The sequence below is a fragment of the Ochotona curzoniae genome, unplaced genomic scaffold (assembly GCF_017591425.1).
Source record: "Ochotona curzoniae isolate NIBS_2020 unplaced genomic scaffold, NIBS_Ocur_1.0 scaffold_2453, whole genome shotgun sequence".
Classification (NCBI taxonomy): domain Eukaryota; kingdom Metazoa; phylum Chordata; class Mammalia; order Lagomorpha; family Ochotonidae; genus Ochotona; species Ochotona curzoniae.
The window spans coordinates 8,521,327-8,537,617 of record NW_024467094.1 but is presented as its reverse complement, the minus strand read 5'-3'; the positions used below and the strand labels follow the sequence as shown (position 1 = coordinate 8,537,617).

The following is a 16,291-nucleotide window of genomic DNA, read 5'->3' as shown; positions in this document are numbered from 1 at the left end:
TTCTCTGGCGTTTGCCAGAGCTCCTCTCACTGTGGATGGGTGTTTGTCATTCATGAGCTGGCTTCTTACCCCTCATCTGTCTCTGAGTGGGAGTCCGGGTCCTGCGAATCCACCAAAGGTGCGGGTTGCCATGTCTGGGTGCGCTCAGAGCGCACTAGCCCACGCACACTGGGTGATGCGTGTACCTCCCTAGGACCTGATCCCTCCCCTATCGTCATGCAGCCCTGGTGAATCTGGTGGGAGTCATCAGGGCAAGGATATATTCTGGCCTGAGGTAGTCAGCTTCCCTGGAAAAGGGAATTGTTGCCCGCTAGTGACAGCCTGTGTCTCTCCCCTGTGGGCGGATCAGAAAGGGGAAGTGTGGTCAGGCTGGGCTCTCTGGTGTGTGTGTGAGGAACACCTCTTGTCAGCTGCAGCCCAGCCACCACGCGCGGGCCACGGCCGTCTCCGCTGCTGCTCACATCTGGACAGCCCCTCTGCTCCGGTAAGCACCCTTGGCTCTTCCTGGGCCATGTCCTACTTTCCCCCACCATGGGCACTTGCCAGCGTTGGCATGTCCACGTGACTGATGCTAGGTTAGGGGCTGTTTTCTGGGTGGGGCTGGGAAAACACTGACCCTCAAAGTTGTTGCTTTCCCCAGCAGCAGCTTTGAGTGAGGCCCCAGGTCCCTTTTGCCTGAACCAGGTGGGCTTCCCTGTAATGTTGCTGATGCAACTTGGGTGACCAGAGGCATCGCATCACCTCTCTGGGGGCACTGCTTCCTTGTATCTATATTGGAAGCCGTGAGGAAGTCTACCTCTCAGATTGAAAACAGTGCCGAGGGTTAGTGCCACTTTCAGTGTTGACGGGGGGCAGTTTGGACTTGGATGATGGGAGTGGACCTGCATGGTCCTGTGCCGGAGATCGGGGTGGGGTCAGAGGCACGGATGGTATGTCAGGCCCATGTCTTGGAGCTCTTGGATGAAAGAGCTGGACACACAGGTCTTGGTCTCTTTGTCCCTGCTCCCTGGCACTCAGGGAGTTATAAGGCCCCTGCCATCCAGGGCCCCAGGGGTCAGGGAGAGACTGGACTGCAGTGTGACGGCAGGTGGACCTTGGGAAGGCTGGTGCTTCAGAAGGAGACCTGGGCTCAGCTTTGCGGTGTTCATCTCCACCGCTTTTGCACCATTGTCCCCAACCCACTCCCTGTCCTGGCCACCCCCCGCCCCCGCAGCAGCACAGGCATTGCTGAACCTGAAAAATAGCCAACCTAGGAGCCCTTTTATTAAGTAATAGTAATTACAAATAAAAATTTAGATTTGTTGGTGTGGATGATTATACTTATTTGAGAGGCACAGAGGCAAAGGAAGACAAACACACAGAGATCTCTCGATTCACCGATTCCCTGCTCAAGTGTTTGATCATTGAGAATTCACTCTGGGGCTTCCTTGTGGGTGGCTGTGACCCAAGTTTCTTGAGCTGTTAGCTGTGGTTTTGCAGGGTGCTCGTTAGCAGGAAGCTGTAGCTGGAAGTGGGGCCTGGACCCTCTGTCTGAGGTGTGGTGTCGATGTCCCAGTTTCTTAAAAACTAGGTCAAAATTCCACATCTGCCTCATGGTAGTTCCCAGGGGTGGCCGTGTGGTTTGGTCACACTGCTGCTTAGAATGCAAGCAACCCAGGGTCCAGCACAGTGACTTAACCACTAAATCCTCACCTTGAAGATGCCGGAATCCCATATGGGTACTAGTTTTTGTCCCAACCGCTCCACTTCCCATCCTGCTCCCTGCTTGTGGCCTGGGAAATCAGTGGAGGACGGCCCAAAGCGTTGGGACTCTGCACCCGCATGGGAGACCTCAAAGAAACTCCTGGCTTCAAATCGGTTCAGCTCCAGTCATTGCAGCCATTCTGGGGAGTGAACCAGTGGATGGAAGATCTTTCTGTCTCTCCTGCTCTCTGTAAATCTGCCTTTCCAATAAATAAATAAGTCTTTCAAAAAAGAAGAAGAATGCCAACAACCCACATTGCAGTGTCTGGTTTGAGGCTCAGCCCACGCAGCTTCTGATCCAGCTTTTTGTTAGTTCATGCCCTGGGAAGCAGAAAGTAATGGTTCAAGTACTTGAGTCCCTGCCACAAACTTGGGAGACCTGAAAGGAGTTCCAGGCTGCTGGCTTCAGCCTGGCCCAGCCCTGGCTGCTGAGGGCATTTGGAAAGTGAAGCACTGAATGGACATTTCTCTAGGTCACTGTTTCTGTTTCTGTCTTCCACATAAAATGAAAATGAATGTAAATTAGGGAAGCCAATGATCAGCAAGGTGGAGACAACAGCCCTACAATCCTGACGTCCAGCCCAGCTCCACACACGTCAACAGGCACATACTGTGAACTGTTTTCCTGTTTAGGATGTCAGTTTTAAAGAAGGGCGGGAGGGAGAGAGAGGGGAAGGCAAAAGTTGAATAAACCCACAGTCTCAGGAATTCCTGGTGTCTGCTCCTGACTCCCCAGCAATGACTTGGAGAGTTGGGGTGGGGGGGCATGATGCCTCCAGCCACTCCCCCCACCCTCCCTGAGGCTTATTCAATCCTTTCCCTGGAAATTGCTCAGAACTGCCATAGGCTCTCTAGTGTTCCTTGGAAATGTTTCTGTCGGCTAGACGAATGTGCAGAAAGTGGGGGAACCTGGAAATCACCTCCCCACCAACACTTGCACAGTTTCTGCTTCCCAGCCAACCTCTTGACCCCAGTGGCCAATGGCAGTGGAGGGCAGGGAGCTGGTTCAAGGTCACATGTGTCCAACCGAACTGGCTTTGGAATTCTGATTGCTGGGATTCCAGACCCTGGACTCAAAGTGCATTGCATTAGCATCATTACAGGGAAGCCCATCTGGAACAAGCAAAGGGGCCTGGGGCCTCCCTCAATCATTCACATATGCACAGACAGGGGCTAAATCCCAGGTAATGTTAAAGGATGAGAGAGAGAGAGAGAGAGAGAGAGAGAGAGAGAGAGAGAGAGAGAGAGAGAGAGAGAGAGCCCTGCTCTCAGCCAGTGCAGGAACAAACAGAACAAACCTCCAGAGCCGTTGTCAGCCCAATCAAGTGGGGGAAGGCATATCCCATGATGACCACCACACCCTGCAGGGTGAGCAAAGCCCTTTCTTGTGGCTGAAGAAGAAGGAAGACCCCATGAGAGCAAGCACCAGGGGAACATGGGGCTGAGTCTGCCCTTCACTGCTGGACCACTGCCCTAAGCCTGTCTGCCTCCTGCCTGCCCACTGGTAGCCCAGTGGACAACTCCTCCGCTGTCCTCTCCATCTTGCTCTGCGTTGCTAGCTCGTCCTCTCTCCTGTCCTGTTCCAGCTGACAGAGATACTCAAGTCTCTCATCTCAGAAACAAATGACCCTTGCTCGGCCTCAGCTCTTTCCTTCTGAAATCCCAGCTTCCCTTGCCTCTGGAAAACCCCTCTCCTGTTCCAGTTCTCCTCGGGTTGTTCCCGCCTGTCCTCCTCTGCCAGTTGCCCCTCCTCATTCCTCCTAGCTGATGCGAGGGTTCCTCAGGTTTCCATCATTTCCTCTTGTCTCCTCTGAATGAGTGGGACTCAGAGTCTTCCCTGAGAGGAGATGGCTGAGCAGGGAGAACCTGGAGGATGCTGAGCTTAGCTTCTAGAAGCAGGGAGCACTGGCAGGTGGAGAGAGGTGGCAAGCAGGGGGCATCCGTGTGAGGTCAGCAGGAGGTGCTGGCCTCCTGGGTCTTGGCTCTGGCAGGGACTTCATTCCTGCATGACCAACATATCCAGCTCTCAGTGTTCTTCCAAGACACGGGACAAAGACTTATACCTGTCCTTGCCTCTGCTGACATTTTTGGAAAGGAACACCGGGGAAGCCATGACCTGCTTTTCTTCCTTCAAGGCTGCACACCCAACAAGGCAGCTCAGATGAAGGGGAAGGAGGAGAGCCTTGTGGAGGTGCACTGCCCCAGGTAACACTGGGCTTGCCTTCTGAGACACACTGATCATGGCAACCACTGCAGGCCTGCAGGAGAAGGGGGCAAAGCGCAGGCAGGTCTAAATCAGTCTCCCGGCACAGAGAGAGGCTTGGGAGCTGACAGAGTTAGGATGCTGGCAGTGGAACTGGAAGACAGAAAGCAAAGACTTAACACGTGCGTGTGCTCCTTGACAGCATGGCATCTACGCTCCACGTCCAAATGCGGCAGCTGCTGCAGTGTCAGCAGAGGTGTGTGCTTCACATTGCAATGAATCACACGGGAGCGCTCCAGCCTGTGTTGACTGGCATAAGCTCCAGGGACAAGACTGGCAGCAGCCGGTCCTATCCAGTTTCATCAGGTAAAGACAGCTCAGCAGATTTTTTTTTAAAATAAAGGCAACTATTATGGGATTGCAAGTTACTATACAACAGGCAAGTAGGAGCTATTATGGGCTATATGTTAGTATGTTAGAGAGACAGTCATGGGAAGCTTGCCATTAGGCAAGAGGAAGGGAAGCCTTTGTTCTTCATGGTTTCAAGAAGAGGGCAGGAACAAGCACTGTGGCACAGTGCGTTAAGCCATCACCTGCAGAGCTGGCATCCCATTTGTGCTCCATTTAAAGTCTCACCTGGTCCACTTTTGATCCAGCTCCCTACTAATGTGTCTGTGGTAGAAGCAGAAGGTGGCCTAACGACTTAGGTTCCTGCATGCACATGGAAGACCTGGAAGAAGCTCCTAGTTCCTGGCTTTGGTCTGGTCCAGACCTGGTGATTAGGACCCTTTGGGGAGTCGATAAGTATATAGACGATCCTTCTGTCTCTCAAACAAATAAAACAAAACTTAAAAGAGAGAGAAAGTGGGCAAGAGCCCTGCCCAGGAAACTTAGGACTTAGTGGTGGCATTTTTGGCATCCTGACCAGCAGGCAGGGATGGCACCTCTGTTCTTTAGCACCTCTCACTCCATCTGGATCCACTGAGGCTGCCCATGATTATCCTAAGGGAAAAGTCAACAATTTCCTTGTTTGCCCTGCCCCCCAACCCCCAAGTGGTTCTGCAAACCAGCAGAACACTGTGCTCCTTGCTGAGGCTCAAGAACAACCTGGAGTACTTGTGAAAATGCTGATGCCCCGGCCAGACCTACAGATGAGAGCTGGGAGTGACGTGAGGACCCAGGATCCTGTCTTCAAATGCTTTTTCACACATTTCCCAGGCAACTGGAATGTGATGTTGAAGAGGTCCTGGTTTGTGGTCCAAACTTAAGGCAGACAAAGTCAGTCAGATCTGGGATTGCCTCCTGATTTTTCTACTTCCTAGCTCTGTAAACTTGTTTGTGGTGCAGCAGTTCAGTTGCCACTTGAAATGCCTGCAGCCCATAGCATTGTGCCCGGCCTAAGTCCCAGCTACTCTGCTGACCTAGTGGAGGAAGCAGGTGATGGCTCAAGTCCTTGGGTCCCTGACACCCATGTGAGAGATCTGGGTTGAGTTCTGGTCCCCGGCTTTGGCCCGGCCCAGCCCTGGATATTGTTGGCATTTGGGGAGGGTACCAGTGACAACAGATCTCTCTCACTCTCTTTCTGTCTTGCTGTCTTTGTCTTTCAAATAAAATGACAATAAATCAAGATTTAAACGGTTTAGTAATATCTATTACCTACTTTCCAGAGCTATTGTGAGGATTAACTAAGCTGGGACATGCAGAATAGTCATAAATTATGGCATGTCAGCACACAACACATGTCAGTGCTCTAAAGTGCATTTTCATATGAAGTTTCTCATGGTGCGGAGCAAGTCACAGCTAAAGACTGAGGCCTTGCCAATATTGGAAATTCTCAAACAATGGTTCTGCTTTCAGTTCTGTTATGAACAAAGAGAAGGTATCAGCATGGTGTTAGTGTGACAACGTTACCAGGGTAAACAAAGTTTGGGGTCAGGCTGGACTGAGCTGGAACCTCATGTTGGTCAATTAAGTGTGAGGCCCTTTGGTAAAGTTCTCTCTTTTTAAATTATTTATTGATCTGAAAGGCCAAGAGAGACACAGAAAGATCTCCCATCTGTTGGTTGACTTCCCAGATACCCGCCCATAGCAGCCATGCATGGGTCATGCCCAAATTGGGAGCCAGAATCTAAACTTGGGTCATCTATATGGGTGACCGGGGACTCACCTGCTTGAGTGGTCACCATGGCTTCCCATGATTTGCATGAGCAGGCAGCTGGAGTGGAGAGCAGAAGCCAGACTTGAACTTGGGCAATCCAACATGGCAATAGGTGTCCCAAGCAGTTATGCCACTCACTCTTTGGGGGAAATTTCTTAACGTCTCAGCTCTGTGTCCTTGTGGGAGCACAGTTGGTGCTTCACACTCATGAGTTCTGTATCCACAGATTCAACAATCATAGATGGAAAATATTTGAAAAAAAAAAAGGTCTGTATTAAATACATGCTCTTGTTTGTTATTCCTTGCACAATACAGCATAATTACTATTTATGCAGCATCTAATTGAACTAGATATTATAAGCCATCTAGAGATCACTTTTAAGATATATGCGAGGGGGCCAAGCATGATAGCTCAATGGATAAATCCTCACCTTGCAAGTGGCAGGATCCCTTATGGGCACTGGTTCATGTCCTGGCTGCTCCACTTCCCATCCAGCTCCCTGCTTGTGACCTGGGAAAGCAGAAGAGGGTGGACCAGTGGAAGACTCAGAAGAATCTCCTGGCTCCTAGTTTCAGCCATTGTAGCCCTTTGGGAAGTGAACCAATGAATGAAAGATCTCTCTCTCTTTATCCCTTTTTCCCTTTCTCTCTCTTTCTCTTTCTGTAAATCTGCCTTTCAAATAAAAATAAATCTTCAAACAGACAAACAAACATGGCCAGACTTCAGTCCAGGCTGATCAAATCAGAATTTCTGATGCTGTACACGTATCTGTAGCTTCTAAAGCTTCTGGGCTGATTCTAATGTGCAGGCAGAGGACGGAAAATCACGACATTCCTCAAGTTCCTGACCCAGGGTCTGCACAGCCACAGGACAGAAGCAGCATCCTGGGCAAGCTGAGGACTGATGGACCCAGGAAGTGCCAGTTATACATAACTGCTTTTGCCACTTATATCTTTTTTATTATCATTTTTAAAAAGAAGCTTTATTTACGGACGGAAGATCTTCCTCTCTGTCTCTCCTCCTCTCTGTATATCTGACTTTCCAATAAATAAATAAATCTTTTTAAAAAAAAGAAGAAAGAAGCTTTATTTTATTGGAAAGGCAGATTTATAGAGAAGGGATAAAAAAAAAAACCTCTTCCATGTGTTGGGTCACTCCACAAATGGCTGCAACAGCTGGAGCTGAGCCAATCCAAAGCCAGAAGCCTCTTCCAGGTCTGCCACATGGGTACAGGATCCCAAAGATTTGGGCTGTCATCCACTGCTTTCCCAGGGCACAAGCAGGGAGCTGGACAGGAAGTGGAGCAGCTGGCACATGAACCGGTGCCCATATGGGATGTCAGTGCTTGCAGGCAGAGGATTAGTCAGTGGAGTCATCATGTGGGCCCCTCCTCTTACATCTTTATAAATGATCAAAGAATGTTACATTAATTAAGCCAAAATTTTGTTTAAAACCCCACAAAATTTGAAACTGACATCTCAAAAGATCTCAGAAGATCTGAGTAGCAGTAGTGGCCTCTATAGCCTAACTGTGTTTCTCTGCCACCTCATGGATGATTGACACTATTCAAATGAGTGATGCAGAGGTGGTACTGTGAGAATATGCACTGGTGAGCTCCCCCAGGCTAAATGGGGACACATGGCTGCTTCTCCTGCGACCTCCCAAGGATCCCTGAACAATCATTTTGACCTTAATATCCAAATGAATCAGCAAAGTGCCGCTTCCATGGGTGAAGACAGCCTAGTCTTAAGGCCAGCATTGTGGCCTAGTGGATTAAGCTGATGCTGGCAATGCATGACAGAATACCAGTTTAAGGAGACTCAGCTGCTCCACTTCTGATCCAGCTACCAGCTGATATGCCTAGGAAAGCTGCAGAGGATGGCCCAAGTGCCTGGGCTCAGTTGCTATCCACATAGGAGACCCACATGGAATTCCTGGCTCCTGGCTTCTGCCTGGCCCAGCCCCAATCATTGTGGCATTTGGAGAGTAACCCACAATAGATCCATTGCTGCTGGGCAGTTGATGCGGAAAGTGTGAGGTTACCAGAAAGTTACAACACAGCACAAGACAGCAGAATATTCATTAATAATAATTATTAAGACTGAGCATCTCACATAGCCATCCTACAGAAGCATGGCTCGCTCTCCACCACGCTCAGACTCGTTCCTCTCTCCCGGGCCCCTCCCTCAGCTGCTTACCTCCCCCGTGACCTTCCCCTCTCCAGCTTGCCCACCGCTGTTAACTTTGCTCAGCTTGCTCTGTACCTTCTGCTCTGCCTTTCTGGCCATGCTTCCATCAGAAAGGCCCATCAGGGTAGTCTTCTAACTTTTACCTTAAAACAAAACAACAACAACAAAAAAACACCTCTCCAAGTTGTCTTTCCGCGGTTCTGTATTAAACCTGCCTTGCTCGGCCTAAACAATCAATTACTGCCTTAAAGGGCACTCCTCCTGCTGCTGCACATTTGCCTTCTAAGACAGAGTGAAGGCCACACCAAGCACTTCTAGGGTATCTCATGGCTATATGATATGTCTTTAATCTTTGCAAGGCTCTGTGAGATGGGAGCTGGTATCATTCGCTAGCACAGATGAAAACACTGAGGCTCCAGGAAGGTGGAGTGACTTGCCTGAGCAGCCTGCTGCTGGCCAGGGTTGGACTTGAAGCAGGTCTGTCTGATTCCTTAGCAGATGTCTGCTTCTCTATACGACACAACAGACCCCTTCCTGACCCAGTCAGGACGCTTTTGACTCCTCTTTCACCCTCCTGTCTCCATTCTCCCCAGGGAGCCATGGAAGAGAGTTGGTGGAGGGACAATTTCTGGATCATCTTGGCTGTGGCCATGATCATCGTCTCCGTGGGCCTGGGCCTCATTATGTACTGCATCTTCAGGTGCCAGCTTGGACAAGGTAATGGCCATCTCACCTGGGCAGGTTGAGGGAGGGCTGAAGGCATTAGAACCCCTGAGGACAGGATAATTCCTCTTGGACCTGTAGGCGTTAAGCCTCGTACTAAGCACCACACATTCTGGGTTTTAGATTGGGGTCGGGGTTGAGTTTCTGGCACAGAGCTTTGGCCCAGGTTGAGACTCAGCTATGGCAAGAATTTTGGGAGATGGGGAGAAGCCAACAAACCAGAAGATGAGAGCTCTCTGTCTCTATTTCTGCTTCTCAAGTAACCAAAAAATAACTTTTAAAAAATTTATTTGTTTTTATTGGAAAGACAGATTTACAGAGAGGAGACACAAAGCCACTCCCCAGGTGGCTACAACGGCTGGAGCTGAGCCAATCTGATGCCAGGAGCCAGCAGCTTCCTCCAGATCTTGCACGTGGGTGCAGGATCCCAAGGCTTTGGGCTGTCTTCCACTTCTTTCCCAGGCTACCAGCAGGGAATTGGATGGGAAGTGGAGCATCTGGGACACGAACCAGCACTCATAAGGGATCCCAGTACATACAAGGCTAGGACTTCAACCACTAGTCTACCATGCTAGGCCCCTAAAAAAATAATTTTTATTAAGCATTTTCTAGGCTCCTAAAGTCCTCTGAGCATTCACCTTCCAAAACCTTTCATTCTCAGACATGGAAGCAAATGGGATGCTGAACAAATTTACCTGTGCTCTTTTGTCTTGACCCGATCCTAACAACAAGTGGGTTATAAGTAATAACAATGTAGAGTCCTCGCACCTTGCAGTTTACAAACTGCTCTCCTCACTCTTTCTCTTGTTTTCTTTTAACTACGTCTGGTCATTCATTGGGCACACACTTCTGAGTGCCAACTAAATGCCAGGCATGGTGCCAGGCCATGAGGATCAGCCACATCTATGTGGCTGCCGCCCTCCTTGGGCCTGTGCCCAGGCTCTGGGACCAGGTGCTCCAATGCCAGTTCCGACCCCTCTTAGCTCTGTGCTCCTATGTCTGTTTCCCCCTGGCAATTCTTCTAAGTGTCCTGGACCCACTGGCTTCTGAGGAGCTCTAAATTCAGACAACCAAACAAAAAGACACTTTGCACTAATTCTTCCTAAATGAATGTGTGCTTTCCCTCCCGCTCAGGCAAGAAATGGAAAATTGCCAAGTCCTTGAAGCAAAACCAAAGAGATGAAGAAAAGATGTATGAGTAAGTGTATGTGTGGGTGTGTGTTGCCAGGGGAGGGCCTTCTGCTTTTTAATGTTGAGAAGCCCTTGTTTATCTCCACCTTAACCCCTCCTCCACTGCACTGGCATATCTAAAATGCCCCTTTTCCTGTAGAGTTGGAGAAATGGTGTGTTTGGGGGTACTGGTGGTACAGGGAGCCACCTATTTTCTTTTCTTTTCTTTTCTTTTTAAAGATTTATTTTTTTATTGAAAGGCAGATATACAGAGAGGAAGATCTTCCATCCGATTATTCGGATTCACTCCCCAAGTGAGCACAATGGCCAATGCTATGCCGATCCGAAGCCAGGAGCCTCTTCTGGGTCTCCCACGTGGGTGCAGGGTCCCAAAGCTTTTGGCCGTCCTAGACTGCTTTCCCGGGCCACAGGCAGGGAGCTGGATGGGAAGCGGGGCTGCAGGGATTAGAACCGGCACCCATATGGGATCCCGGGCGTGCAAAGCGAGCACCTTAACACTGCGCCACCGCGCCGGGCCCTAGCCACCTATTTTCTATGCCCCACAAGGAGACTCTCACGTGTCTCGTCTATTTGGACAGAGGAGCTGTGTTAGGCTCTGTTCTAACCCACCACCTGGTCTCATTTTCCTTTTCTTTTTTAGATGCATTAAAAGCATAGTCTTCCAAACGTTGCTTGCACTCAGCAAAAATAGGCCGTGTGCTTTGCCTTGGGACTGTGTGCTATGCTCTATCAGGGGCTTTAAGGTTGCTATCTCTATAGTTCCCAAGGCCACGTGTAAGCCTGATGATTCCCTGGAAAGACTCATGGGACCCAGAAAGCTTACAGTTAGGTCTGAATACAGCAAAAAGGTACAAGTTAACATCAGTACAGGATCATTTCAGGAGAATCCAGGTGCAAGGACATCAGTGACATGTGTGCGTGCCTATGACACACTGCTGGCCGTGGACACCCCATCTGAGCCTTGGTGCCCAGGCTTATGGGACGTCGCAGTCATGGAGGATGGAGCACCCATGAGACTGGCCTTAACTACTCACTCTCCAACCCCTGCAGGGGGTCATCTGCTCTAGCATGGTCCAGGCTTCTGGGATGTAAGGACACTTTTAGATACCCAGGCAGGCTGTCCTAAGAGCTTAGAGGAGCTCTCCCAGGAGCCAGGCAAGCACCGTCCTTCCTAGAGCATAATTCATGCTTTTCTCAAACGGCTTTACTGGGGACAAAGAGGTGGGCCAGCCAATAAAATCCCTCTCCTAACAGCTGTGGCTCCTTGGGCAGTAGTAAGATAAACGTGCTGGTAGCTGGATGATCAGAATTCCACCTGGTGTTGCAGTCAGAGACCTTCCTGAAGCACAACATGAACACAGAAAAGTACGCGTGGCAAGTTTCCGTTTTTCCATTCTCACAGATCTCTGTGCGCGGAACAGACCAGGCATGCCGCATGCAGATGGAGGAACTCTGAGAGGAGCACCCTGCTCTGCCCTGCAGCTGGCACACCTCTCTCTACTAGCATCTAGCTCTCCCTTTCTTGTCTCAGTGTGTTCATAAACAGAATCATGCCAGATATACGATTTGGCGTCTTTTGCTCAACATTATCTTTCTGAGATGCCTTAGGACAGCTGTAGATTATTCACTTTTACTACTACAGTGGATGCCATGGTGGGAACCTCACACTGCTAACTTATCCATTGGACTGCTGAAGGGCATTTGGGTAATATCATGGTGGCTAGTTTTATGTTGTCTCCGGTTCTCTGGAGCACCCAGACAACACAAGGAGTGCCTAGTTTGAGGTTCTTAAGAATCATGACATTATGAAAATTCTATTGCATGCTGTGTGCTGAACACAGGTGAGCATTTTGCAGTGGGAAGCGTGGAGGAAGGTATGAACCCTGCAGAGTGACTGCTGTCTCAGGATGCATGCCACATTCAGCCTTAGGACTATATCTGTTTTTGCAAATCAAAATATACCTGGTGCCTACCTCCCTGTCCCGACCCAGCACAGGTGAACACAGGAAAGTGTGTTCCAAGTTCTAAGTTATAGCACATCTCCCTCCCTCGGTTTCAGTCATTTCTTGACCTAGAGGACACAGTTCCATTAGGTGCTAAAGTTCTGAAGGGATGCAAGACCTAGAAAGGCCAGGAAATGCTTCCCATTGGTCCAGGTCAAAACCTGAATATTCAACCCATGCTCTGTCCATGGCATCTTTCTTTCAATCCACTGACAGCAAGCCTGCTCCAAACCACACACTGATTTCTCTCTTTTTCTCTGCCCAGGAATGTTTTTAATCAGTCACCAGTTCAGTTACCTCCTCTGCCACCCAGGGACTTGCCTTCTCTTGGAGACTCCAGTAAGTATATGTGTTGGTAAGACTGTTATAATTTGCTGATAAAAGTGTCAGCTACAGAGTGTCAGCAGCAGGAATCTGTTCTGCCAGGTCTGGCTGGGGGTTAGGGTGCCAGGCGGTTCAGTCTCTGGTGAGTGAATTCTCTTCCGGGTTTGCAGAACGCTGCCTTCTTGCTATGACCTCATATGGCCCTTTCCTGGTGCGTGGGAGCTGGAGAAGAGAGTGGGAGAGCCAGCTCCCTGAGGTCTCTTGGTTTTCTTTTTAAAGACTTATTTATTTACTTAAAAGTCAAGTTGTACATTGGCAGAGAGAGAGAGAGAGAGAGAGAGAGATCTTCCATCCACTGATTCATTCCCCAAATGGTCACAACAGTGGGAGCTGAGCCAGGCAGAAGCCACAAGCCAGGAGCTTCTTCTGGGTCTCCCACGTGGGTGCAGGAGTCTAAGCACTTATGCCATCTTCTTCTGCTACCCCAAATGCATTAACAGGGAGTTGCACAGGAAGTAGAGCAACTGGGCCTCAAATTGGTGCTCATGTGGGATGCCAGCGTTGTGCACAGCAGCTTTAACTTGCTACACCACAGCTCCAGCCCCACTAAGGTCTCTTCTGACAATGACACTAATCTTGTTGCATCAGGGCCTCATGTTATCAATTGGTAAAGCCACTGTGGGATTAGGGCTAGAACATGTGAATTTAGTGAGATCACATTCAATCCATAGCACTAGGATTTGTAGACATAGGGATATGTAAGTTTCAAAGAAATATGTAAGAAAGAGCCATCCAAGCGAGGCATTTGGTCTAGTGATTAAGATGCCCGGGTACCATATCGGAGTACCCAGTTCTATATCCAGCTTCTGTTCCAAACTCCAGCTTCCCGATAAGGCAGCCCCTGGTCATCAGGATGGCTCAGGTAACCCTGGACTGAGTTTCCAGCTCCTGTTTCAGCCACAGCCACTGTAGGCATCTGGGAAATAAACTTGTGGATGGCACCTTCATCACAGCGACATACTCTCTCTGCCTTTCAAATAAGTAGATCATCGTGAAGAAAAACATACTAATGCTCCCGATATCCTAATATGAACATGCCCAATTCATGGTTGAATCCCGGCTACCAACATGAATGAGAAGGAACTTGGGGTTGTCACTGGGTCTCCCACACTTGTGTCAGAAGTGTGGCAGAATGTTCTTCCTTAAGTGCATTACACAGCCGGTTTTGCCTCATCCTTCAGGTATCTGCTCAAAAGTCACCCACCTCCCAGAGATGACCTCCCTATCTAAAACAGTCCTGCAATTTTCTCTTGTAAAACCTGGGGACGGTTCTTCAAAACTGCCTTATTTAGCTAGCATCCATTTCTTTAGGACCTGTCCCCTCCACTGGAATATAATCTCCAGGAAAACTGTACGTCTTATTGTCTTGTTTACTCACCAGAACAGTGCTTGGAGCTTAGCAGGTGCTCAGGGAAGACGTCTAAATGGGTAAATGATCCCATGAACTAATACTTATGGAACCCACTCCGTGTCAGATCCCCTGCTAGGCCTTCTCTCCAGGCATTGGCTCATGAACTGCTGCCCACAACTCAACAGAGCAGGTGTGTCCACGCTGCCCTGTATCAGTTGAGGACACTAAGGTACAAAGACATTAGATGACCCATCCATCATCACACAGCCAGCCACACTCGTTCCAACTGCACAGTTCAATAGGGAAGGTGACCCAGGCCATTTCCATCCCCAGCCCAGGTGCAGCCAAGCTGTTCTGTCTCTCCTTTTGCTCTACATGTGTTCTGTACCAATTCTACTTTCTGAAATCACCTCTAGCCCCTCTCTTCTGAGCAGATAGATTTGTTCATGAGCAACTATGGATAGTCCTGGAAAAGCAGCACAGATCACCAGGAGGGCTGTGTCCAAAAAGGGGGATGTTTTTTACTGCTTCTTCGTGAGAAAGTTATGGGCTGTAGCCACAGCTGCAGCCACAGTGCTCACCTGACTACCAACTCTGGCCTGTTTCTTTCTTTCTTTTTAATATTCATTTATTTGAAGGCAGAGATACAGAGAGAGGGGTGGGATTCCATCTGTAGGTTCACTCTCCAAATGGCCAAAAGGGCTGTAGCTGGGCCAATCTAAAGCCAGAAGCCAAGAGCTTTCTCTGGATCTCCCACATGGATGCAGGGTCCTAAGGCTTTGGGCCATCATCTGTCATTTGGAAGTAAAGCAGCCAGGACTCAAACCGACTTCCACATGGGATGCTGGCACCAGAGGCGGTGGCTTCACCCACGTCACCACAGCGACAGCTGGGGTCTGTTTCTTTTCTAAGCTTTGGTTTCGTGGTTTCCGCGCAGTGCAGCCATAGACAGACAGACTCGGAGTCCAGATGTCTGACTAGTATGCATATTTGATGTTTGCGCCCTTGGGTCATCCTGGGAGCCATGGCCTATCTGCATCTGAGTTTCTTTGTGAAATGGGGGATGTGGTCCCCCAGGAAGTAGGAAGATCATGACAACCCAGGACAATCATGTTGAGCCACTGGGTCAGAAATATGTCTGCACATGCAACAGCTTTGCATGTAAGGACCTTTCTGCATGTTCCAGCCCCACAGGAAACCCCAAGTCCACCACTACCCACGTACTCACTGGTGAATCACCTAAGAAACAAGAAGACCATTTCCATCCCCAGCTACGTGGAGCCTGAGAATGACTATGACGACATAGAAATCCCTGTGACTGCTGAAGACCACCATTCAAACACAGTCATTCCTTCAACCTCGAAAGCCCAAGAGGGTTTGCTCGGCTTATTTGGAAGCCATTGAAAGGGGTTGAACAGATGGGGTCTTGAAAGCCGGTGGTGGCTTTGTGAAGCTAGAGTGAGACGGCACTTCCTGACCCTTAGATGTGGATGCTTCTGAGCAACCAGACAACCGTGACGAGGGGACAGACGCTGGCGCCTGTCCCTGAGGACTGAGGGCCCTTGCGTGCCTGGGAGGGAAGTTTTCCACTGGGAGGAAAGGTTTCCACTGGGAGACTCCATGTTCTCACACCCCACTTTTCCCTCTCGTTCCCTTGGGGTGTGTGGTTCTGGTGACCTTACAGGGCAGAGTCTGTGCGTGGCGTTCCAGGGCTCCTTTCCAAGCCAGGGAGCTTGCTCTGTGCCTCCAGACCCCTACCCACTGCTGCCGTGACAAGCCCTGGCAGTACAGTTGAGTGCTCTTGCATGCAAGTCACCATGTGGCACCTGGGGAGTTTGCGAGGGATTTTTGAGGTCCTCCCCTGCCATGTATACCCCAAACCCCAGTGCCTCTTATGACCATCCAACCCAAGTGCACACCCGGCACTTTAATCCCCCATCTCCAGGTGGCACGATATATAGCGCTTCCAGGTAGCACTATAACAATCAGCAAGGGTAGAAATCTCCTCTGGTTCATATCCAGAGGTCTTTTCACAACAGGTGTCTTGAGGGGGCTACAGTATAAGTCAGATTTCCCCAGACAGAAAGGAACTATGTCCCAATAGCACAGCCAAGTCAGAGTTCAGAGGCTCACTCCCTCTGTCCATAATTTTTGTTAACTGCTTCTTCTGCTGATGTGGAATTCTATGCAATCAGCCCCTTCTGTGCCATGCCTCAGCCCCTCCACGGGCCCCTCCCCACCACCACATCCACCCTGGGCTGTGTGGCTAGGAGGTGGAAGGCCCCGTGTGAGTTGCTGCTTTGTGGTGAATAAGATGTTAAGGAAGTGGGCTGATCAGCAAGTGC

General features: G+C 49.7%; 1 protein-coding gene across 1 annotated transcript; it reads left to right on the top strand.

Annotated features, from left to right (window-relative positions):
* Positions 1-421: 421 nt before the first annotated feature.
* On the top strand, positions 422-15,643 carry LOC121170004 (SLP adaptor and CSK interacting membrane protein). Its single transcript, XM_041000872.1, has 5 exons — positions 422-484; positions 8,888-9,011; positions 10,152-10,215; positions 12,477-12,550; positions 15,133-15,643. The coding sequence occupies exons 2-5, from the start codon at positions 8,894-8,896 to the stop codon at positions 15,348-15,350; spliced, it is 474 nt and encodes a 157-aa protein (XP_040856806.1). The 5' UTR covers positions 422-484; positions 8,888-8,893; the 3' UTR covers positions 15,351-15,643.
* Positions 15,644-16,291: the final 648 nt, after the last annotated feature.

Bases quoted from the DNA above. Each gene is read 5' to 3' on its own strand.
- LOC121170004 (XM_041000872.1), top strand. From the start codon at position 8,894: ATGGAAGAGAGTTGGTGGAGGGACAATTTCTGGATCATCTTGGCTGTG. The intron at 9,012-10,151 runs GTAATGGCCATC...CCTCCCGCTCAG, and splicing joins CAGGTGCCAGCTTGGACAAG to GCAAGAAATGGAAAATTGCC. The intron at 12,551-15,132 runs GTAAGTATATGT...TGCATGTTCCAG, and splicing joins GCCTTCTCTTGGAGACTCCA to CCCCACAGGAAACCCCAAGT.